The sequence below is a fragment of the Semicossyphus pulcher genome, unplaced genomic scaffold, assembly GCF_022749685.1.
Source record: "Semicossyphus pulcher isolate SPU_LCO1_2020_fin unplaced genomic scaffold, fSemPul1.0.p SCAF_11, whole genome shotgun sequence".
NCBI lineage: Eukaryota > Metazoa > Chordata > Actinopteri > Labriformes > Labridae > Semicossyphus > Semicossyphus pulcher.
This window is the reverse complement of record NW_027211615.1, coordinates 9,378,077-9,403,497: the sequence shown is the minus strand read 5'-3', so window position 1 is coordinate 9,403,497 and position 25,421 is coordinate 9,378,077. Positions and strand designations below refer to the sequence as shown.

The 25,421-nt window shown below is 42.9% G+C and overlaps 1 protein-coding gene across 1 annotated transcript in view; it reads right to left on the bottom strand.

The window, feature by feature from the left end:
* lpgat1 (lysophosphatidylglycerol acyltransferase 1) overlaps nt 1-25,421 on the bottom strand; it is a 58,393-nt gene that overhangs the window by 8,592 nt on the left and 24,380 nt on the right. The window contains exons 5-6 of the mRNA XM_069657660.1: nt 21,517-21,796; nt 13,608-13,734 (exon numbers count right to left, since the gene is read on the bottom strand). Coding sequence (XP_069513761.1) covers nt 13,608-13,734; nt 21,517-21,796 — 407 coding nt within the window. The remainder of the gene's footprint in view (nt 1-13,607; nt 13,735-21,516; nt 21,797-25,421) is intronic.

The following is a 25,421-nucleotide window of genomic DNA, read 5'->3' as shown; positions in this document are numbered from 1 at the left end:
TAAAAGCACAGAGAAAAGAGAAAATATCTTCAAGAATAAAAGACACGTGTGTACCCCTTTAAAAGTACGACTCGGATGAGAATATGTGAACAGAAGCTAGCAATTAAACCCACAGTATGTCATCCGTCATCTTCTGCTACATGTTTCTTTATCAGAACAAGAAAAGATGTAGTTTGATGACAATGTGAGGCAGTGTGGAATCATGGGAGTTGTTGTTTTCATTGCTGAACATCCACCAAGTCATGTTCACAGAAGAGGTAATGTATTAGAGTGTTTTCACGTTACGTTTAGTCCTCTTTATTCATGTTAACTTATATCATACTTATGAGATAGCTGCAAGAATCGTTAGCTAACATAAGCAGTTTGCTAACTTCCTGTTCCCTCTCTTCCTCCAGGACGACAGGTGACAAAATAAAATGCACTATTATCTTAAATTAAATCTTTCTTTTGGTTTAAATGTTGTAAGAATCATTATTAATATTTAGGCACACAACTATTAATTAAAATATATAACAACAGTCTTGTTTTTAGATATAATAATGCAAGTTACTTATGATACCTTTAATGCTAAGGATAATCAAGCTAACCAAAAAGAACAATAAAAGCTGTGTTTTCCTGTAACAGCTTGGAAGTTGTCCCTCTTGATTGTCCTATTTGTTGTGCATTTTTTCCAGCAATGACTTGCGACGATGATGTTGTGATTAGAAATAAGTAAATAAATGATTCAATATATGATTTAATGTAACACGTGCAACCCCGCAGAGCGTTTCACACCTGCTCCAGTCCCTGTGCTCTAACATGTAAACGGATAGCTCTGTAATCCTGGCAGAGCAGAAGAGGAGCCGGCTTCGGGCCACTTATCAGAAGGTCTGAGCGTTTAGGGCGTTGGGTAGCAGGTGGCCGCCACAGCTCACGTTTAAAATATTCATGCAGAAATCAGGATCTTTTGGCGCGGAGCTGCTGAGGACAGCTGACGCTGAGCGAGGCGAACAAACGCGCTGATTAATTCCAGAGAAAATAAACACAGAGAGCTTACAGTAGCTCCACAACAATCAGAGCTTTAACTGGGGTTGTGTGGAGAGCTAATGTTTGAAGCTACATCTGGCTTCACACTAACTAATCACAGCTAAAATCACACCGCATGTGGGTCACAGGGTTCATTTCCTGCTCTGAAATGACCTCACCACGTCTTGCTTCATACCTCAGAATAATCTTTGGGCTTTGACATTTGTGTTGTACAAAGATGAAAACAATTATTCATTTTCTGCTTATCGACTGATTCAGCTTTACTTTATCTGTATAACTGTCAGTGACGCACACAGCTGTTAATGTGTAGCTCTTTTATCAGGGTTAAAATCTATCCCGCAGTGTGACACTTCTATCATGTGAAATCTTCTGCTGATGCAACTTTAAGTAGTCGGACAGTTTACCTGCTTTATTTGACAATTCTATTGTTTTACTCAGGGATGCACGATATTGGATTTTTTGCCGATATCCGATATGCTGATATTTTCTAACCCTTTTTGCCGATTTCGATACCGATATATTAGGCACATGTTTTTTTCCACCTCAGTGCGGAGAACATCAAGTCTCCCCTGCAGTGGAATTGATATCATGCCTGCTCTTATTGTAGTGGCCCACTGATGCAGAAATAACATAATACAGGGCTTTTTAAAATGCACACATTCACTGGACAATATAAGAAAAGTTCTTAAACTTAGGTTATGTACAAAATGCCGTATTTATTTGTTTGGAACATTTAGGCGTAATTAAAGTGTTTTATCGGCAGAAAATATCGGCAGAAAAATGAGATATCTGCCGATGCCGATACGTCATTTTCAAGCCATAATCTGCAGATACCGATAACATGTCGATAATATCGTGCATCCCTAGTTTTACTTTTCCAGGGTTAAGTGATTTAACAATATTTGTTACAAAATATTTTAGGTAAATATAAGAACCGTTTTCACCCAATGGAATATTCTGTTTATAAAGAGGATTTCATACACCTGTTTCCACCAGTAACAATAAATATACAGGTTGTTATGCTTTCCTTATAAGCTCTGAAAGCACACTTAAATACCAGCATTATGTCATTCTGTAGTGCTGCTTCGTTAGAAAGTTATAGCATTTGTTTTCTACCAGATCTAAGGTCCAGGTATGCCTTCTCTCATAAGCTTTGCACACTGAAAAAAAAGTCTTTAAAAACACTGTTAATGACTAGGGGGGGAAAAAGTTACCTATGTCAACCTACTGTAACCTACTCAATCTAAAGTACCTAAGATAAGAAGGATTCTGCAAACAGTCCCTTCAGATATTTGTCTGACTTCACTTTGAGGCCTGTGTCTGCCTTTGTTTTCTGCAAACAAACAAAAGTTCAAACTGTGGCCAACGCCGGCGGTCCCGTTCTGGCTCATAGAAAACTAACAGACTGCAATCAATCAGTGTAGCAACTCGCCAAACAGCCGCTAACAATGCTCCGCTGTGCTCTTGTTTGCAGTCGTGTGAAAAATTGAAACTCTTCACTCCAGTGTCAATATTGTTGCTGAGCTAAAAGAAACGGGAGTATTTGTTGTGCCGAGACGTGCAGCGTAATGCGTAACGGTGTACAATAGTGATGGTGGCGGAGAGGAAGTGGTGGTGACGTGTTGGCGCGGGGCCACGGCAGCGCTCTCATTTCCACCCTAACCCACTTGGCAGCGGCCCGCTTGTTAACCTGACACCCTGCACAGACAGACAGCTGAGAGAGAGAGCTGCAGTTTCTCCTGTCGATAACCTTTAACATCAGAGTTAATGTAACGTTCTGCAAATGTACAGTTTGCTAAAAAGATGACAACATTACATTAACATATAGATCCCTGGAGAGTTTTCCAAGCTCATCAGAAGAAAGACAAATTAGGGTTATAAACAACGCAAATCAAAAGCTTTTAATCGTCCATTTTTAATGCCTTGTTTGCACCATTAGCTTCTGTTTAGCTCTTATTCGTGAGATATTGTTTCCCTTTCTAAAAAGGCTAGGAAGCTAATTAAATTTGGACCGCTGCTGGAAAAGTCTGTCCGCTCTACAAGCCTCTTTGGAGGGCAGCCAGTCATTGTTTGGGGACTCTATACAGCCCTAAATCTCTTTGGCTGTGAAATCTGGAGAAACAAAAAGGTGCCCTGGGAGGCCTGCTCAATGTTGCAAAAGGTGAATATTGAGATTAGCGGCCAGCGTGGCTTTGGGACCTAAAAAAAAAAAGTCTCTTGTCCTGCTTCCCGTCTCTGTCTAGAGATAAGAGTCCTCTTCTACGTGCGATGAAGCTCCGAATCCCAACCTGCTGACTTCTTTCTCTCAATCCTCCAGATGACAGGCGGTCATTTTGACCAGCTAAAGCAACGGTTTCACAAAGAATAACAAAGGATTATAAAGCATAATAAGGTTATGTAAAGTTTGTGTTACACTGGATCAATAAGGATGCAGATTTCCAAGTAAAGTAAGCCACACACGTGACTCTGGAGGGCTCCAGCTTGGAGAATGCCAAGCGCTTATCTGCAATCAGAGGGAAGTTAAGGGACAGTGGGAGTTTGCTCTTTAATTGCTCCATTTAGTCTTTAATCTGCTTCCTCTCTGGCTCAGGGCTGTCCATGTTCCAGGAAATGGTTTGGTGCCAAACAATGGACTCAACAGAGTCTTCACCAGCTGATGTTAAGAAAAAGGAAGATAAATAAAGGCCTGGCCGGAGGGAGGGAAGTTTAGAAAACTGATTCATCAAACTTCTTTCTGTTCTGTTCGGAAAAACTTGGCTGAAGCTTCGGCTTAAACCTCGAGGTACGAAAGAAATAAGGAGCCAACTGATCATTTCTTTTATCTGGACGCTAAGTAGCTGCAGCGATTGCTACTTAAAATAAAAGCACAACATAACACTGCCAACTATCACATTCCTCCCCTAATGAGCCGCCATGTTTATACTCAGACGAAGGAGTGTCGATCACAGAATTCTGTTTGTGATCTACATTTAGAAGCAGCTGATAGGAGCCTCAGCTCACACAACGAAGAGATGTTACATGTTGATCAGGTTTTTGGAGAATTTAAACATCATGTCCTGGTTTTATAGAACCTGGATAAAGTCTCATTTTAGTTTGGAAAAACTCAGAAGTGCTAGCGTAAGTATTCTGACTGAACTCTCTTATCAAGGTTTCTAATCCTAACTGCCATGTGTGCAGGGCCATTGTCGACACAAATTATGAGGAAAAATCAGGTTTGTCTGGATTCCATCAAAACATCGCCCCCGGGATCAAAACCAGCATTAAACTCTGTTCAACGTCTGTGTGTGTGTGTGTGTGTGTGTGTGTGTGTGTGTGTGAATGTAGTCAATGAATTCATGTTCCCAGGAAGCCAACCACAACTACCCAGAGCTTATTTCTAACATGTCTTAAAAATATAATCCACTGGTGTGTTTGCAAAAATCTGTTTACCGACGCAGAAAGTGGCTAAAATGGACGTCCTGATTAAGTGGTGTAAAGTGAGTTTTGGGAAAATAACCCAGTGTTTACTTAAAGTGTGTCAGAGCAGCAGATGCAGACACACAGCTCAGCCCAGAGTAAACAAGTGCTGCAGGGAAAATCCCAACTCTGTCCAGTTTGTTTGCAGGGATGATGTTGTTGAAAGGTCACATTAACAGGCATCACAATGTTTCTAACTTCTGCAGAGAGAGGTGGTACTATGTTTCTTACCATTAGTCATTATCTATCTGTAAATAGTGGGCTTCTTCAATGTAGTTCACCCTCAAAAGTTTGTTTCCATTAAGCAGATCGGACTTCAACACAAGAGCGTGTAATATCGGCATCATCAGTCTGTATGCCTGGCATTTCTAAAAGGAGGAGGAGTAGAAGTAGGAGGTGGAGGAGGAGGAGGAGGAGGAGAAGGAGGAGAAGAAGAAGGAGTAGAAGAAGTAGTAGAAGAAGTAGAAGTAGTCGTAGAAGAAGAAGTAGAAGAAGTAGAAGTAGAAGTAGAAGAAGTAGTAATAGAAGTAGAGGTAGTCGTAGAAGAAGTAGAAGTAGTAGCAGAAGAAGTAGAAGTAGGAGGAGGAGGAATAGAAGAAGTAGAAGAAGAAGGAGCAGTTGGGGATTCGGTGCCTTGCTGAAGGACACCTCGACACAGTGCCTAGAAAAGGAACTGGCACCTCTCCAGCTACAAAGTGACGTACACCTGAGAGTTAATACAACACAAGCAATGATCAAGACAGGAGGGAACAAAGCCAGTAAGTGCCAACAAAGAGCTTCAAGTGTGACCGGACACTAGTGCCAACAGGAGGTGTATAGGCCGTTTTTGTTGCCGTTTTGTAAGCGAGCAACAGGGTTTGAATTTGATGCGAGCAGCGACTGGGAGCCAGTGAAGGCATATGAACAGCGGAGTGACGTGCTGTTTTGGGTTGATTGAAGACCAGTCGCGTTGCTGCGTTCTGGATCATCTGCAGAGGTTTGAATGTGCATGCAGGAAGGCCTGCCAGGAGGGAGTTGCAGCAGTCAAAGCGTGATATCACGAGAGCCTGTAGCAGCAGTGTGTTGCATGCTCTGAAAGGTAGGGTCTGATCTTCCTGATGTTGTACAGGGCAAGTCGACATGACCGAGCAATCGAGGCCACATGAACCTTAAAGGTTAGCTGGTCGTCAATTGTGACACCCAGGTTCCAGGTAGACTTAGTGGGTATGAGTTCAGTTTGTCCAAGCTGGATATTGATCTGTGGTTGCATAGAGGGACTGGCTGGGATGACAAGGAGCTCAGTCTTGGATAGGCTGAGTTGAAGGCGATCTTTCATCCATTTAGAGATATCGGCAAGGCATGACGAGATACGTGCCGTGACTGTAGTGCCAAAGTCAGACAACAAATTAGGAGCACAGTTGCATTTTGGTGTCCTTTGCCTGAACCCACTGAAACACCTCGACCAAACTACAAAGCTGGCACGTTTGTCCCCACTTTGATCTCTGCGTACGTGGCCGCAGAACACTTTCACCTGCTCACGTCGACCATATGCCTCTGACACGAGCGTTGCTACCGTCACTTGAGGACACAGGAAGAGACGGTGGGAGTGAGAGGAGCAGTGGAGAGGTTAATATCAGCCCAGCTCGGGAGCATCAACCTCTTATCAGCGCAGAGGTCACAAGTAAAGGGCCATAAAACCACTGCAGCGGTGTACGTGGCCCCAACTGGCTTTATAGTCGCACAGATGTCAGCGCAACCTGATGTTTATGAGCGAGCATGTCTGAGGTCAGTTTCACTGTAGAGAGGCGGGGCGCTCCTCCAGGAGAACAGATAGGGAATCAGCCCAGGTCTACAAAGACTCCTGATCTCTTTGAGTGACTTTTATACCGACTTATTAAGTACTGTAATCATATTAAGTTTTGAGGTACTAGTTTTCCTATTTTATGCCACTTAAAACTTCTACTTCGATACTTTTACAGAGGGAAATATACTTTTAACCCCACAACATTTATCAGATTATTTTTCACAAATAATATTTGATGAGCTTCTTGAAGAGGAAAACTGAATCAAATCCTCCCTGGAGTTGAGTCATTCAATGATTTTCCTCCAAAAATAGCAAGAAAAAACTCCTGAATGTAATACGAAATGCACAACTTGTCCTTTCTTCTGTGGGTCTTTGGATGTAAACCACATATTTAACAATCACATTCAATTCTTTCCAATGCAATGTCCCAACTTGGAAATCTGTCACGATAACGAAGCCTGATAGTCTCGGAAAGCCTTTTTATTTGTGCCTTCAAGTGTTTGCTAAAAAAAGACACATTATGCAGCAATGACCTTCCTGGCTACTGTAGCTAACAGTCGAGACAGTGTTTACAATATTCTCGATGCTGCCGAGTCAGCAAAAAAGGACCAAACAGCCTCCTGCGTTCACCTCACCGCCAGAATAACTATTTCTTTCTCAGGCTTTCCTAAACTAATGTCAGAGGTTCGTTAAAGGGGACCTGTTATGCTTGTCCTGTTTCCAGTCATATGTATCCCTCCACTGTTCATATCCCTCCACTGGCTCCCAGTTGCAGCTCGAATCAAATTCTTGTCGCTTGCTTACAAAACAGCAACAAAAACGGCTCCTGGCTACCTGAACGCCTTCATCCAGGTCCACACTCCCTCCCACCCACTTTGCTCTGCCAATGAAAGGCTCTGCCTGGTCCTCCCATCACAACAGGGCCCTGAGTCGCTAACTAGACTCTTCTACCCAGTTGTCCCCTGGTGGTGGAATGAGTTACCAAACATTTGGTCCGCAGAGTCCCTTTCCACCTTTTAAGACCCAGCTCTTTCATGAACACCTCCGATCGCCGTTTGTTGGCTCTTACTGGCTTTGTTCCCTCCTGTCTTGATCGTTGTATTAACGCTCAGATGTACTTCGCTTTCGAGAAAAGCGTTGCTGTAACATGCATTATGTTACATGTTGGATGTTTGTATTAAAAGTGGCCAAAGTTTCAAATAATGAAGGATAACCGAAAGCTGGCCGATCAGAAGGAAATTGGCTTTTAGGGAGGGATTCCTTAAAGACACAGGAGCATATAATATATATATATATATATATATATATATATATATATATAGTTTCAGACAGAGGCTGCAGAGAGGGCCAGCAGAAATAATAACACACTATTGGTATCCCAGGATAAAAATATAGAGCTGGAAATCAGCACATTAAATCCTCTTTTTGACCTGCAGATAACCTGATCTTCCTGCTGATGAGCTTTGAACTCTGACACCTCTTACAGAAGGAATCTCCCACCATGGCGTGAACATGGGTGGGGGGTTTCCTCCTGTAATTGGTTTCTAAGGCGACAAATGTCCTTTAAAGACCCTAAGCTTTGAGGAAAAATCTCTCTACCCGGTCATTATCCTCAGCCACCCTCTCTAATCACCAAACCGCTCATTACCCTCACAGGTAAAACACGGTGCGTAAGAGACATTGATCCTGGGGGGTTGGGTGCTGAATAGACATCAGTAAATACAGAATGAGTAAAAAAAAGAAGTGTTTGATTTACGTCTTGAAGCAATAGACCTTTATATAAAATGCTTAGAGGAATAAAAACAGCCTCAGATATCTTACGAAAGCTGTACAGCTGCTAGCTCAACAGTTCTGTGCGAGCGCCTCGTCTCCGAGAGAAAGCCAGGTGTGCAGCCTGAAAGCATCCATGTGATGACCAGGCAGACTCAGACTCCATAAATCACGTCACCTTTCAGATATATTTTCAAACAGCAGCGTTCAGAAACGCACACAGCAGCAGAAAAAAAAAGAGAGGAGAAGGTGCCTTTAAAAGAGAAAAAGGATTTCAACGTATTTAACACCCACTACTGCCCTCGCCCAGCCTCTGTACGCCCACCTAGAACTCCCATCTGCCATTCACAGAGGGCTTATGATGCTGCAATCTGGAAGACTGAGATTATATGGGGAGAGGGCAGGAGACGCGGCGAGGGAGGGCGGGGCTGAGGGGTGAGGAGTGGAGGCAGCGAGAGAAAAAAGGGAGGTGGAAGGATTAAAAAAAAAAGCAGAGCGATCAGAGTGGATTCATCTAGAATATTACTCAATTGTCAGCTGTGGGTCAGGTGCGCTAGTAATCTATAGAGCCCTGTAAAACCAGGGGGAGGATAAAGGGTCTGTTATCAAGGTCACTTCTTAAGGAAGCAGGGAGGCTGAGGCGGTCAGATTTAGGGCCCTGATGCTGCAACATGACTGAAGAATGATCAAATGCTTCATATCTTCTGGGAAAACTGCTGCACTTGAACGCGCCACAAAGACTACAGTGGATGTCTACAGGAGGAAAAACTCCTTGCATTTATAATACAAGAAAGAAAACTAAACTAGCCGGCTGTTTTGATGCCATCTTGAAATCTGCTTAACGATTTTCCGCCGTTTTCTGCTTGTAGAAAAGCATGACGCAAAAGATACACCTCACGAAAAGAGTCAAATCACAGATTTTCAAAGCTGAACGGCCAGTCAGCGAGCTCGCATCCAGACAGCCTCCAGTGTGCAGATTCAACACGCTGAATCACCCATAAGGGCTGATGGCTGACACTCAGCTAGGCATCATGGTCCTCACACTGAGAAATCTCTGTTCTCCATGTTTTCTGACGACGCTGTCAATACTTAAAGAGGGGGTATTATGCTGTTTCACATTTTTAGACATATATATAATGTTACAATGTTGGATGTCCAGACTAAATGTGGGTGAAGTCTCAAATCTGTCGGTAAAAGTATGTTGGAGTAATCCCCAGGCTTCTCAGCTCAGTCTGCAGTGATGCCAGGTTTCACACTGTTTTTTCTACACGCTGCACTTTGTGACGTCACAAAGTGCAGCCTTAGCAGGCTTCGGAGAGCTGGCCAATCAGAAGAAAGGGAGCTTGTAGGGACAGAGTGGACTGAGTCGTTTCAGGCAGAGGCTGTATGAGGGGTTCCAGGGTCTGAAAAACCTGCGTCAATGTGCTAATTTTGGTGGGAAAGGGGTATGTGAGGAGAGCACTGTTTTAGGGGTTTGAGATGAGTGTTGAGATGAGAACACTGTAGACGAAGCTTCATTAAATCCATTAACTATTATCTAATCTCCGTCTGCTGTCCATCTCAACAGGAACAGTGGTTTCCAGAACATCGATGCAACATTTCATGACTGGGTCAACTGGGTCGGTTCGTAGTGAGATTTGCGCCTCCCGAGGAATCGCGACACTATTAAAAGCTCAGTTTCAAATTCTATTTCATCACATTAGGGAAAAGTTATAAACGTTATGACCTTAAATTGATTCTTCATCAAGATAGTTTTGGTTCAGTTGGGCACTATATTTTGGTGAAATGACCCATTTGTAAAATTTACCCACTACGCAAGGGAACTCTAAATCCTTGACCGTCCCCGTCTGAAGTTTGGTGGCACTGAAACTTTCAGATAAAGACGGCGACCCACACTCCGCTGAAATAACTTCAACACTCAGTTGAACTCTCAAAAACCTGGCTACCAACAGTCAAGAATTCACCTTTTCTCACTAATAGATGTGTTTTGTGTTATTCTTCTACATGTTCTGATGTTTTGAACGGATTGTAGGATTAGTAAACTCTTGTCGATTGTCCATGATGCTCTTCTGATGCCTGAACTTAAAAGCTCAGATATTAAAGTGCCGTGTACTGCAGCCTAAGCTCAAAATCCCATAATATTCTTTACAATTTTTTCATTTGTTGGAAGGTTGGTGGAAAAATGCTGCACTCGCCGTACTGACACAGCAGAAACACTGTCGTAGGGTGGCACGCTCGTCTCGCCTCCTGCTCTCTACCCCCGCAGTGCTCCCTTGATCAGCAGACAGATTAATCCTCTTGTTGACTCTGCACCTGAACCAGCGTGAGCCCGACTTCTGCCTGATCAGTGTCGTCTACACGGTGGGAACTGAGCGTGCACACTTGTAACGGGACCAGCTGTGCCTTCAGCTTGGTCGGGTGCCTTCCTGTCAGTCCCCGGGCTGCAGAGCTGCTGACCGAGCGAGGTGCTGATTGTGTCAATGGCTGATTAGAGAGTCCCCGAGGTGGGGTGGGCCCGGTGCATCCTCTGCTCGTCTAATTACAGACTTAATGAGTCCTTAGCTTTAGCCCATGTGGGTGGAGAAGCCTCCAGAGAGGAGCCAGCAGGCAGGGGTTCATAAATCACCTTTAATTTTGCCCTCTCCCACCCTGCACACAGAGGTGAACACACACACACACACACAGACACTCACTCAAGCTGTGTCAGGAGGTCATTCAGGGGGGAAGGGACACATTAAAGGTGAGGAGGACTTCTACCTGAGGACTGCAGCTCGAGCCTGGATACGTCCCTTCTAATCTATCCCGTCGAGACGATGCACAGAGCGCCGCATTTATGTTGAACAGAGTCTATAGAAAATCTAATCCCGGCCCACCTTCATCACATCCTCGAGTGGACGGATTAGCCTCAGAGGGGAGCCTGGAGGGCAGCGACGGCAGGACAATATGGAGAGACAGATGCATTTACATTGCATAAGAGCTGGGATATTCTTAGCTGCAGAATACAGGATGATGAATGTGTTTACTTCTTATGACAACCTCCAATTTCATGATTCCACATCGTCACACTACAAGGCAACGCAAACACAATAAGGCAGTGTTTCCCACTACTGCATACGACGTCCAGCGGGAGAGAAATAGTAGCCAGCCGGAGGTATCTGCAGACGTCTCTCCAAAACAAACAGACCCAGTTCATAAAATCAGTGAAACCCTGAATATAGAGTTCAAATAGATTCTGCATATTTTCTGTTTGTTGCTTTTACAGCAGCCAATAACACAGTGTTGTGTGTGTCTGCTCGCCCCTCTTTCTCTCTCTTTAGATAAAACTAAGAAGTGTGTAATTAAAAAAAACATAACCACACACTGTGAAAGCTTGAGTTTCATTCATGCTGTTAGAAAAAATAAGTTGAAAATCCAGGCTGTGGTGGAATTTTCCTCTTTCGTTAAAGTAAGATTTCTGTGAAACGCCCACTGAGGCCCGTAAGGACTCCGGGGTCAGGCTTAGGGTCATAGGTTTCTCCAGGAGGAAGAGGGGCAGGAAAAGCAAGCCTGGGATGCTAACCTGGTAGCTAGCTCATGAGAACTGTGTTTCAGATGGTAACAGACAGAATTCACAGCCACCGTGAAACCATACAGACTTGAGAAAGCATTTAATTGGACTCAAAACTCAGTAACACCCAAATTCAAGGATGTGTCATTAACATTTCTCATGTTTTTCCAACTTCCGCACACAAGTACAAATACAAATTTTAGTGTCATTGTTTGTCCAGATGCTGTTATATAAGAGATGATAAACGCAGGATATCAACAACTATTTTGATTTAATGGGAACTTTAAAAATGATCTACACAGTGACAGTTTCATGACTTGAAACCTAAAAAGACGTCAGTTTGCCGGTTGATAGGACAAATAAAGGTTTTTTCCATTATTGATTAATCTGCTCATCATTTTCTTGATAAATCTATTCATCGATAAACGATTATATAATTTAAAAGCAAATTGTTCAAATTGCTTTTTTTGTCCAAAAAACAAACCAAAACCAAAAAACGACAAGTTAACGGTAATTTAGTAAAAAGAAAACGATCAAACTCTGCACATTAGTTATTTGAATTGACGTTTTAGCTCTGCAACACTGAGGTCTTTTATGTACTGTAGCATAACGAGAGGCTGAGGCCATGTCTACACGTACACGGGCATTTTTCAAAACGTAGCTGCGTTTTGGCCTTTTGTCTTACACACATTTTAGGTCATTGAAAACGGATCTTTTGTAAAACTCTGGTCAGGGTGAAGAGTTTTAGAAACTCTTTTTCCACGGAGACGTGTAGACGGGGTTAGCGCCATTTTTGTCTTGTGACGTCCGGTTGTGCGCCGTTATCTCCTTTGTGAGGTGTCACATATGAGGCGACATTCCTTGCAAAATGACGGACGTGACAAAAACAGGGATGCTTCTAACCTTGCTAACAGGACTTTTTACATGTTAACACATATACGTACAGTTATTCGTCCACTAAACTGATATATCGCCCCCTTCCTCGATGCGCCATTGCAGCCAACCGGGTCGTCTTACGGAAATTGATTTTTTCAGACTTTCGATTGGCCGCAATTTTCTTTTTCTTTTTTGCATGACCACGTTATATGGCCGCCTGTTGGTGTGGCATTCTCATGTCAGCATTTCTGCTGTGTTTTAGCGTTTTCATTTGGACGGGGATTTTTTATACCTGTGCTTGTGTGGACGAGGGTTTTTTTCAAAAGAAAAACTCTGTTTTAAAAAATAACCTTGAACGTGTAGACATGGCCTGAGTCTCTAGAAATGCTTAAAAATGTCATTATGTTAGGGCGCAGGTTTAGCTCAGCGGTTAACTTGTGTACAGAGGCTACTGTCCTCGGTGCAGCGGCCCCAGGTTCAACTCCCACCCTCGGCCCTTTGCCGCAAGTCGTCCCTCATTTTCTCTACCCCTATTTCCAGCACTATCCACTGTCCTGTCTGTCAGTGAGGCATAAAAGGCCAAACAAATCATCTTCAATGTCATTACGTATTTCTGCAGCATCACCAACCTAGTTTAGCAAATAAATACAGGCTATTTCACACATTATCTGTTTTTCCAAGCCAAAGCCACCTCTGCCTACATCACCACAGACAAAGGCTAGCAAACATAATGCAAGATAAGAGGACTTCTATCACATGTGAACAATTATTTAAAGCAATGTAAACAAACAAAAGTGTTGTCTCTGCAGTTTCATCAGCTGCCTACAGTGAGTCGCACGAACAGTTTCAAAGTTTCTGTGCATCAATAAATTCCTCCAATAAATTGAGAGACAGGAGCACCCAAGCCACTGTTTCCTGACTCTCTTTCTATTTTAAACCCGTCGCTTCTCCGGCAATAATGATGTAACGTGGTACATTTTCATGTGATGCCTTTTTTTTGCATGTCGGCTGCATAAAACATTTGCATAATAAAAATGGCTCTGGTGCTCCCCTCTCATGAGATAGACAAATGACAGCTTCGATAACGAGGTCAGGACAAACCCTCAGATGGAAATGTGGAAGGTGAGCGTGATGACATCTTATTCTTACCTGTAATGTACATGTGTGACTGTGGGAGGCCTGTAGCCGAAGATCCAGGTCTGGATGTCCATTGGTCTTGCTTTTGGGTACGCTATGGTGACGTCTATTACCCACTGCAGGCCTTTACGTTTATTACCTGTCAGAGCAGAAACACACACAGGGGGGGAGTTAGGACACATTTTAAAGGCAGGGATCTAGGTTAGAAAACGATCAAAAACAAACAAGGCTCAGAGGTGAAAGTCAGAGCACAGCAGCCCTAAGGCTGGTTGACACTAAATGACACTTCCTTTCATCGGTGCTCGCCATCACAAGAGGCTGAACCATGCAGAAGATCATATGTAGCTTTCAGGCGTCCTAGGAGAGTTTGATACGACAGCCGTCCTGCCAAATGAAGGCTGGTTACCAGCCAGAGTGACTAGTGGAAAAAAGTCTCACCAGCTGAAGGCCCAACTTGACAGAATTTGGCCGGTGGCTACTTTTATGACTCAGAGAAGAAGAACGATTTTACCTCAAAAGCTAACCCTTCATATCAAGTGATTTCACTTAGAAATGACTAAAGAAGGTGCTGAATTAAAGCTTAGAGGAGCATACATTTATGTCAGGGTAAGAAAAGGAAGACAGAAATGAAAGAAGTTTTGAAACAAGGAGTCAAAGGTGGACAGATAGGAGAGGGAATGAAACACTTGATGAAGGTGTCAGCTGTGAGGATGTATGTGTAAGTATTTATGCAGGGTCACCTCTGAACCACTGTTAAATTTGGCAGCTATTTTAGATTTAGTCTTCAGATGAAAATGCTTATTAGATTTAGTCACATTTTTTTCATTTATACCTTTTATAATTTCAGTCGATGAAAAGTTAAAACATTTAGTCCAGTTTTAGTCAAGAAGAAGTCATCACATCCAGTCTCCCTTTTCTCATTTTAACTGTTTCCTTCACTTTAAACTTCAGCTCGTCATCAAAACAGTAAAAGAACGATGTAGAAACAGCATCTAAAGATACGTTTTCATCATCACTTCTCATTCAAACAGTCTGACTGAAGCAGACAGCCGATGATCGCTCCTTTTTGTGCGGAAGAAGCGTCAAATGATGTGTAAGACGCCCCTTTTTCTTTGAGTGCACAGAGCCTGAAGCTGAACGCCTGGGTTAACAGAGAAAGTGCACAACCACCTTTGTCATACTTGTTATCTCTAACTGGGATCTGAGGCTTAAGAATATCATGGATTTTAAATGTCCACGAACATTGTAGTCCTGTCTCGTTAACGAAAATAAATCAGACGTGTTGACGGAGGTTTTATTATCAAAGATCTATTTTTAGCTCGTCAACATCTCACCTTGGTCGTGGTAAGAACATTTAACGCCATAATTTTCGTTAACAAAATGAATACTGCCCTGAACTCACCTGCATGTCATCACAAATAAGATTAAAACATAATAAATGACAGGAGTTGTATCAAAAAGGTGATATATTTCCTCCATCGTTAACCTCCTGTCTGTTATTAATAGGACTGAAGTGGAATCAAAAGACAGATTTCCACCAAAAGTCCCAAGAACTATCAGTATGAGGATTTTTTTTTGTGGGGGGGAAGTAAAGAGAAACGCAGACAACCACTGGCTAAAGTTACCAACAGACTAAAGACAACCATGTTTTAAAAAGTGAAACTACACAACAACACACCGACAACAGACACAGTTTCACAGACAACTTTATTTGTGCAAAACTGCAACAACAGAAAATGCAGAGCAGATTCAAGTCCTGCTAGTGTTGATAGTGATTCCCAGCTCTGCTAAAGGGGTCATTTAGACAACGCTGGAGAAAGAGTTAGCAGTAGCAGCAAAGCTCAAACTTCCAAACGCCCAAAATGCCAGGATGTTAGAAACTGTGGCTGAGACTGACCACAAAAAAAAGCTTGGACCCCCCACGCTGGAACCCTGAAATTGTCCTCGCGTTTTCTCACAATAATAATAAGCAAAAAGAAAGAAAAAAAAAAAAAAGGACCTGACCAATCGCAAATGTTTAGCGCTGCAAGGCTCAATCAAGAAGTTCCAGTACTACTTATTAAAAGTACTACCACCTGAGAACTGACTTTTCTAGGGGTTAAAATAATGCCCTCATGTTTAAATTAGACCCCGGTCCCTGCTGAGGAAACAGTGAATTCTTCCACAGGTTCCTGGTCCCTGGGAATAGTTCCTGCAGTGGAGACGCAGCCAAACACGCCTAGTGTGCGTTAAGTGCAGTGTGGCTTTAAGAATACACAGTGATTTTCCACAGTAACACGTGTCACTATGGTGAATCTTGAAAAACATCAAAGCTCTAACCTAAACATTGCTTAAAGCCATATTTCAACACTTTTGACGGTTAAGTGTTTCCCCCCTGCGACTAACGTTAGAGTTCAGAAAACTCGCCCAGACCTGCCTCTGAACTGTACGCACAGGTTTCAAACCAGCCGGTACACCTAACTGTGGGTTTTGACAGCAAACAAGAACACAAGCTAACCATTGGAGGGTTCCTTTAAGCTGAACAAGCTTGTCAAATGTATAAGGAGAAAACAGGAGCAGCTTCAGGCAGCACTGACACAACTAGAAACGAGGTTGATGTGAAGCAGTGCAGCACATTTGACTGCCTGACTGATGTCACAGTTACCACGCAGCCAGCACTTCCCTCTCAGAGCACACTGGCTCCTTTATGTGAGGTAAACTTGCCATGCCTATGTGACAAGGAGAGGCAGCATTTTACAACGGATCGGCTTACACTGCAGGCGGACAGTGTGGACAGCAGTCTAACGGGGAATGTTGCTAACAAGTCATAATTTTAACCTTTTCACACTCATAAAACACAGAGCGGGACGGACACATAACCAAAATAATGGAGCGTGCACAGTTATGGTTTCGTATACTTTTACTGTGTCTTAAATTCCAGACTAACATACAACGTGCAAGTATGAGGCTTCACTTTAAGAGGTGTATTTATTATGCATTTATTATGTTCACATCATTGTATGTTGAAGTAATGTTGTTGTTGCTACTGGCAACTGAGTTAAAGTTCTTATTAGGACTTAATGTAGAACTTTCATCATTAATACTTGTCTTTATTATAATATATTATATATTTTCTATATTATTTTTTTTTCTCTATATCATCTAATACTATATTATTACATTGCACCTCATACTCTATCTTATATCCCTTTACACTATGCTACACTGTAATGTATTGCTATATTGTCTTAATGCCAAACACTGTGTTACTACATTTTATTATACGACTTGATTCTGGTTAATTACGGCATTCCAGACAGACCGTTGCTATGAAGAACAGACCGTTGCCAGGGATGCGGCTCTAATCACACAATCCGAAGGACTAACTGTAATCATATCAATCCGCAGAAAGAAGTCCGGTAATTTGAAGTTGGTCTGTTTACAGAGAGAAAAAAAGAAAAGAGACGAAAACAGCGGAGAGAAAGCGATAAAGGTTTAATGATGCAAAAACTGCAGGCTGAGAGACAGAGAGATCCGTAGGGGGTACGACTGTGTTTAAAGAAGGTGAATGAAAAGAAAATGTCAACAGACTCTGACAGTGACGAGACAGAAAGCCTCAATCAGGTGCTGCGCTGATTCCTGCGGTCCCGTTCACCTCATCTTACTTCGGTTTGCTCACTTTCATGTTAGTAGTAACAGCTAGCTCAGCTTATTTTAAGAAGGCTACAGAGTTAACCGTTGCTATGGATGCAGCTCTCACTGTGAGTGTAACTGATTATTTTTAAAACGGAAATAAAATCATTTTTAAATTAATAAAATAATTTCCAAATAAATATCTATTTTCAAATAATTTATTTCATAGGTTAAAAGCTGCGTAATAAGCAGCATAATGTACAGTGAGCAGGTTGTTATCATGGAATGAAACCCTGACAGGTGTGAGCAGGACCCCCAACATGAAGGGTTATATTATACTGGTGGTTCTATGTTGCTATATTCTTACAGACAAACACTAAGTTTAATTACTGCATTTACATTATACACTATATTATTTTTATGTATGCTGTTTAAATATATACTAAATTAGCTGATTAGCTGATATTAATCACACCACAGTCACTTGTAACTTCGTCTTTCTTTGCTCTGTATGGAGTCTATTTTTATTATAGTTTTTAATAACTATAACTTATTGTAAACTCTCTCTGTTTATCTTTATTTATTTCTGTCTTTGTACCTCTGCAGCAAGAGCAAGAGTCATGTTATCTTCCTGTCACATGGAACAGTGCAACTCCCATTATCTATACCTTTGTGAATCCAGTTTCCTTATTACTGTACTGATTAACTTTTACAGGAGCTCTGGTTAATAAATCTTTTTGCTGTTATCACTGATAAAATTGTTTCTCTTCTGCTTTCAGTAAAGACATCAAATGGCTAAATGCTGTTTTTTTAAACTTTATATGGAGTGAGTTGAGCCGGCTTCAAGGGCAGTGAGCGCAGAAGACCATAACTGAGACAAGATCTTCAAGAATGCATGTTTTAGTTTACGAGGCGCTATATTACACTCATAAAGGAACACGCATAAAAATATGATGAGACAAGCTGCTGGCTCATTTATACGATTGTTCAATGACTTGATAGGCATGCTTGGTAGTGATGGGCATGGCTCACACTACAGCTCTCCCTGTGTGGGTAATTGGATCCAGATCTTGGTCCAAGTGTGCTGAAAGGCAGCCATCGTCTACCGTGAGTGTGGCCGGCCAAAGGACGGGGCCCTGAGCCAAGGTATCGTTGGTTGGCCTATACGCCGTGACAAACAATACTGTAATAACAGCAGGCGCGGTAATTTAAAATGACATCAGAGACGCCCCGTCCTTCTGTAAACAGCCAGAGGAAGGAAGCACGGTGGCAGATACCTGGCTCTCTATCAGGCCACTCTGCGGGCCAATTACTACGCTGCAAGAACACACCTGTCCCTCCCACCGACTTAAGCATGGACAAAAATAGCCTCTGATTGGTTGGAGCTATCAGACATGCTCACCTTTTGCTCACATGCAGCTCCATTACCGCCTTAAATGACTCACAGCCGTGAACTTTGCTTACCTGCCGACTGTAAATACCGCTTTACAACATATAGATCTTATCAGTCTGAGCTGCACATGGAGCCTTTTTCTGCAGGCTGTGAACTACGCTGGGGAAACCAGTGACCCATGTGCTTTGTATCTGTGCTGAGCAGTGTGTTTAGCCGGCCTGACGTTGCATGGCTGATACACAGCGGCACACACATTTACATCAAATCCTATTTTCTCCAAGTGGCCCATTTGTCTCTGAGTGAGTCAGCAAGCTCTGGGCACCTCTGCAGAGCATCAGGGAGGGTCAGAGGGAGACAGAGCTGTGTCTTTGATCGGCCATACACACACACACTCACATACACACACAGCAAAGAGCACAGGATAGAGAGGGGCACAGCGCTCCTCTGGGTATGTGTGCGTGTTTTTTTCTTGCCCTAGGTTTTAATGCCATTAGCTAGATTCAAGTGGAAGGACGAGCCTACTGCAGCAACCAGCTTCCCCCTCCTCCTGAGCTGCAGGAGCAGAGGACACAGGAAGATAGAAATTGGATATAAAGCGGGACTATTGTATGAAAAAGACAGAGAAATATAATGTTTGATTAGAAAATGATTGACACATCAACCCTTAAATGTTTCCGTCCTGCCAGAGGTTATAAACAACACCCCTGCTGTCATCAGCGTTTGTCGACACTGATGAGATGGTTCAGACTTTGTGCTAACTTGGCAGAAACACCAAAACGTGCACACAGCACATAATTTAGCGCATAAATGAAGCTGTGCTCGCCTTTATCTAAACTTTACGACGGCCGGCATAAAGACATTCTCCTCCTCTGGTTTGACAGTCCGTCCTGCAGAGGGATCGACAGACAGCATCTTGCCGTTAGTGCTGAGGCTGTCGGACACAGAGCTGTGTTAGCAAACCATTGGAGGGCTTAAGTCCCTGAGCCACGTTCTCAATACTGCTGGCCCAAAGTCTCTCTAAATTACTACTAACACAGCACACGCTTTAAATGGATTTTGAACTAAAGCCAGGAGAGTCCGCTGGGGGTGTGCTCGGGCAACGGGGACTCGACTGTAGGATTACAGCTGTTTTAACGTTGTGCTTATTGCTGCCGTCTCTCTTTCAAGAAGCAGGTTTACCAAGTTTTTTGGATAATTTTGCAAAGTAAAACATTTATTATTATATTCGTTTATTATACAGATTTAAACTTGAGATCAAACTTCCCTCTTAAAAACAGGCCCTGAGTTTGTCTGGGCACATAAATGCTTATCATTACTTATATCTTCTGGTCACATGATTAACATATTTAGCAACATTTTAGGTTAAACTTGTAATCTTGAAGATCTCAGTTTTGTTCTCTTTGGCGGCACCTGTGGCGGTAATTGTGGGAGCACACTTCCCAGATATCCAGACAGTGCTGCATGTGTGACGTCCACGGTTGGCTCCGGTTGTAACTCTTGATTTTCCTCGCTGACGGTCGCTTTCCTTTTCAGACTGTTTGCTTCATCTGAGCGTCAAATTTGTTTCCTTCTTCTTTGTATTTTCTCTTCTTGTTGAAGTTGTATCTGTAGTCATCCATCTTCTCTTTGTTTGTTCAGCCATAGTAGATTACTGTTTACTCGCAACACTTGCAGAGACCGGAAAAGCAGCCGCTTAGCTCCGCCTACCCTCTCTGGCAGACCAACCACTGCTGGCTGATGGAAAACGCGTCACTAACTGGGCGCTGCTTGTGATTTTTTCTGCAAAACTCACCACATACACCCAGTCTGTTATACTGCAAATGCAAAGGCTTTCATCAGTGGGCCATAGGCTCAATCACCTTTGTGTTACCTCATTCGGCGATAGAGACTTAACAGACATTTATTTACATGAAAATCTTCGAGATTATCACTTTAAATCCCAGAGGACAGCAACATGTTGTGCCTTTGATTGATAAGAGGGGAAGTAGTATCAAGAAACAATCTGTATCTTTGATTATTTACCGCAATTGGTATAATAATAATAATAATAATGTCTCAAAAACGTATACATCCTTTCCTATGTCAATCAAATGTTTCAGTGGCGGAAAAATTAGACATCTCCTGCAGAGTAAGGGAAGCCCTCTCTCAGAAAAAGAGGGGAATGGATCACCTTCTGAGCAAACAACAACAGAATCAATATTTACATCTGAACTAATCTCAAGACAAGAAAAAAGGAAAATTGTTTTCTAATTTTCTTTTGGTACAATATCTTCACATTTTGTGTAAACTGCAGACTGATCTTCCTGCTCACTGGCTGTATTTAGGGCTGGTCTCTTGACGGAAAAAATGACTCTCCTGCGAAGAACCACCGGGGATTCAGGGACCTTGACGCAATTTCAAGCAACTCCGTGCATGTCATCACTTTCCTCTCCTGGCGATCCGTACAATAAGTCACCTTTCATTTAAAACACGACTCCCGGAGGACACGCGGGTGATGATTTAATGCCTTGTGTTTGAAGCATGCTCCATTGGCCTTCTAGCCGACATGAGACCACAGTTGATCATGAAACTACAATACAGCAGGAGAGTTCATAGAGACGACACTCACGCCACACCTCATCAAAAATATTCGACTTTTTCAGACCAAGAAATCTTCAAAGAACACCAGAAAAACAACCCCTACTTCATTTGTGTTCAGTTATTTAAAAAGGCCTGAAAACATTTCACATGTGTGGGTTCAGCTGGGGACATCATTTGGTATTAAAGGCCAAAAACCATGCAAACAACATCCACTGTGATTTTATGGTCACACAACATAACCCTAATTAGAACAAATTTCACTGATCCCACAAATTCCAGCGAACGTATCTGGGAAGCACAGGAAAGTTGTTCATTCTCTGCATATATGTTAGTTACCTGTCTGGTTAGGGGTCCCGGTCTCGCTGCCCACACTCCCGTTCTCCTGCTGGGCCGACAGGGTTTTCAGGATAACGTGGGTGGCCCCGAGTCGAGGCAACGTGACGTGGGTCAGGTGGGGGAGAGAGTTTTTCTTGGCGAACAACTGGCTGGTTTCCCGCCGCTTGCGCAGGAACCCGCCCTCCGGGAACAGCACTATCCACTTCCTGTCGCGGCTGTGGTAGTATTTGTCTAGGTGATCTTTCAGGTAGACCAGCTGCTTGTCTCGGTGAGCTTTACCCTGCAAGGGAACGAAGGAAATACGTTAATAAAGAGTCTTGAGCAAGTCACAAAGTTATGGGACCAGAGTTTAAACTGCTGTTTCTGTTTCCAGCGCTCTAAACTAAAACTATCGCCAATCGAGTTGCAGCCAGGTCTGCCCGGACAGAAATACCATATCCAAAGTAAAAGACAAAATTACTTTTAAAGGGATACACACATCATTTTTGGCTGTGTTTCAATGGATTTACAAGCATGGCTCCACTGGATTAGATTAGATTCTTTATTGTCCTTTCCAGGAAATGTGTTGCTACAGTCTGTACAGTGCCTCTCAGAGACGTAGATTACACAGTTATAAGAAGAAGAAAACAGTAGTACTTCACTCCAGCATCTCTCAGGAGGGGCGCAATGCACGCTGGGTGTTGTAGGAATGTAGAATGGGCGTAACCACGAGCTGTTTGTACAACTTCCTCCACAGCTTTGGCGCCAATTACAAATATTACTGCTTCTATCGATTACAGAGAACACCAGCTTTGACTGACAGCGGCTTTTTCCAGGGGTGAATGTCTCCTTTAATTCAGCCCCTTTGTCTTTTGTACAATTGAGAAACAGGACATCCTGACATAAAGATTATTTTTACAGAGAGGCACAAAGGATTGAAACCTTTGACCTTTGAATTTACTCCTTCTGTACTCAAGTCCAAGTTGATTTGTTTGAAGAAATTCCCTCAAGGTACAGACAACCTGAAAACATTATGCCTGAAGCGATGGCTACTGCTAGCAAGGAGGGATAAAAAGGGGTCTAAAAACTGGGTGACTAAAAACCAGTGCAATTATCTCAAACAGTTGCTCGGCTCTTTATTTGCCCTGAGGTAACAACATGATTGAGACTATGTACTAAATTAATTCACGTTAAGATTGATGCTTTTTTACCATAAACAACCACACAAATGAAAACAAGCTGGCACCAACCCAAACAGAAGTTAGCTGCAGTGACCGCGTGGAGCACTCGCAGCAGCATTAGCGGCACAATTGAAATGGATGCAAACATAATGGCCTTGACAACATTAAGAGCATTAGCAGCGACGGCACGAGGAGGAGCAGCATTGATCTTTGGTTAGGCCTGGTCAAAAGCCATTCTAAATGCATTAGCATAGCTGGGGCCGGGCTCTGAATGTGTCATGTGAGCACGCACAGGGTGCATGTAGTAAAGAGTGCCGACAACACAGTGAACGTGGTTAAAGCTCAGCTGCAGCTGTAAGGTCTCACAGACTCACAGAGAGAAGGACACAACACACGACTAAACATGACCTTGAGACTGATGCTGTGGATTTACTGTGGAGCCGAGTGGACTGAATGAAATGTACTCTTCAGTGTTGACGTTAGAGTCAGACTGTGTGGACGACGAGAGTGCCTCCCCTGTTTTCCTAAGGTCGGATTTTACTTAATTATCAGATCTATAGCTGAACATCTTTGCTATAAAGGCCACCTGCATCCAATTAATCACCCAACCTACTCAGCTTTGTTTCACCTACGCTCCCACGTGGATCTGTCAACTGGAAACCAAGGACATACACTCAGTTGCCAGTTTCTCAGTAAATACACTCAGAGCAAACTAAAACAGTCGAACACATCAGCCCTGCAATAAATGCTCTCTTCAAAAAGGTTGTTTAGGCAGCTTTGCTGAAACTCATTTAGGGAGGGTTTTTTCAATTAAATGTTTATTTTGGAGGCTGTGGTTTGTGCTGTTGTTGAACTATATTTGATTGTATGTGCTGAATGTGAGAGGTGTTGCTTTTTTATATGTCATCAAGAACAAAGAGCAGAACATCGGACCTGACCATGAAGTTAAATTAACATTTAGGGTTGCATTAATCCCACTTTTTACGTCTTGATAATGATACCTGAACGCCTCACTGTGTGGAAGCGACTGGGAGTCTTTCTTGTGCAAAGTAGCATCCTGCTTGACATAAATAGTGCTTTCCCAAGTTTGTAAGAGAAGAGTAAGGGCCTGTGTCCACTAACCGGGTATTTTGCACTGGCAGCACTTACTTTCTTTACAAAGCCAATGCTGTTCTGCGTTTTCAGCGGTCAGCGTCCTAAGCGCAAAAACGCCCTCAGCGCCAGCTGTTTTTTGTTGCTGCGCTCTCAGTTAGAAGTAGTTAAACTTTAGGAACATCACCATGCTCGTCAATGTCACTTCTCTCTCCCCGATCAATCAAAACAAAAAAGGGGCGGGACATCTGATATACACTTTGGCAATAACAATTTCCTTGTCCAGAGCTGCTGCTAACGCCAGGACACGATTCCTTTCCAACGTTTTTCTGATTTCTTTGTAAAATGTACTTGAATAAAAGGAGATATTCAGCATTTAACGGTCACTACCGAGGGAAGCCTAAGTGCTGCCAGACAACTTTCGTAACCTAGCAACAGTCAGCGCCGGTGAGAAGTGCTCTGAAAGTGAGGTCAGAGGCGCCGCCAGCGCCTATAAGACACCTTTAATGGACACAGCAAAAATGGCCGTCCAGCCCGCCATGCATGTAAATATCACATTAAATTGGACAGATCGGCCAAATTGTTACCGATAGCTGATCCAACTAATGACCAGTATCATGCAGATTCCTGAAAAAAGGATCCGTTCATCTCTGTTTAGACCATCAACGAAAGCTGAACATTATACATGCTATAAGGATATATGTTATTGTAGGGCTGTTGTATTAAAATGCACCATCTTTAGCTAGGCGCGTCAAAAACTGGCAACTGAGCGTCTGCGCATACAAACAAATTTAGGCACCTGCATTAGCCAGAGTGCAGAGGTGTAATCTTTGTGATTATTCCAAAATTTCAAAGGAGGGTCAATTTGACATGCAGGTGCCAAGGTAACACGTCATAATAGTAATAATCAAACCTAAAATATACAGTCTATAATGTGAACATGTAGCACAGGTGCAGGGGCAAGCCAATTTTATTCCCTATATTAGAAGAAAGTCTTTGGGGCAATCATAGGAACACTGTCACACCTACTGTATGACCTACTTTCATTTAGCCAAGAAAACACTATCCTGCTTTTTATTCATAGAAAGTGTCCAGAAATATGTTAACGGCACTGACTGTGATTTGAAGCGTGTTATTTGAGTATAATGGAATACTAACATGTTATGTCTTTGTCCACCCTGACATTGAAAAACAAGTTCTACTATTTTGGGGTTTGCCTCTCTTTAATTGGTTTCCCAAGTTTAAGAGGTAGAGAACACAGACGCTACCAAAGAACAAAGTTCAATCACGGCTCTGTACCACCAGTAACTGAGCTCCTGCCATCAAAGCCCGCTGTGTTGTGCGCTGCATAATGATGCTGAAGACACGTCTGCCAGCCGGAGTGGACAGCAGATGCTCGGGAGGCCGGGGCAGATGATTGCTGTGCTGTGTGGATGTGTGAAGTGTTTGGTCGAGGGATGTCAAGAACGCACACACGAGGATGCCAGAGGGGATCACAGGGAGAGGAGGGCAGAAAAGGCAGAGTCTGCTCGGGCCGGCCTCTCCTCTGCAGCCTGTCTGTCTGTCTGCAGGCTCGCGGTGCTTCACCCTCGGCACAGTGCCGGATGTGAAATTCAGCGGGAAAGCATTTCTATGACCTAAAAATGTAATTCC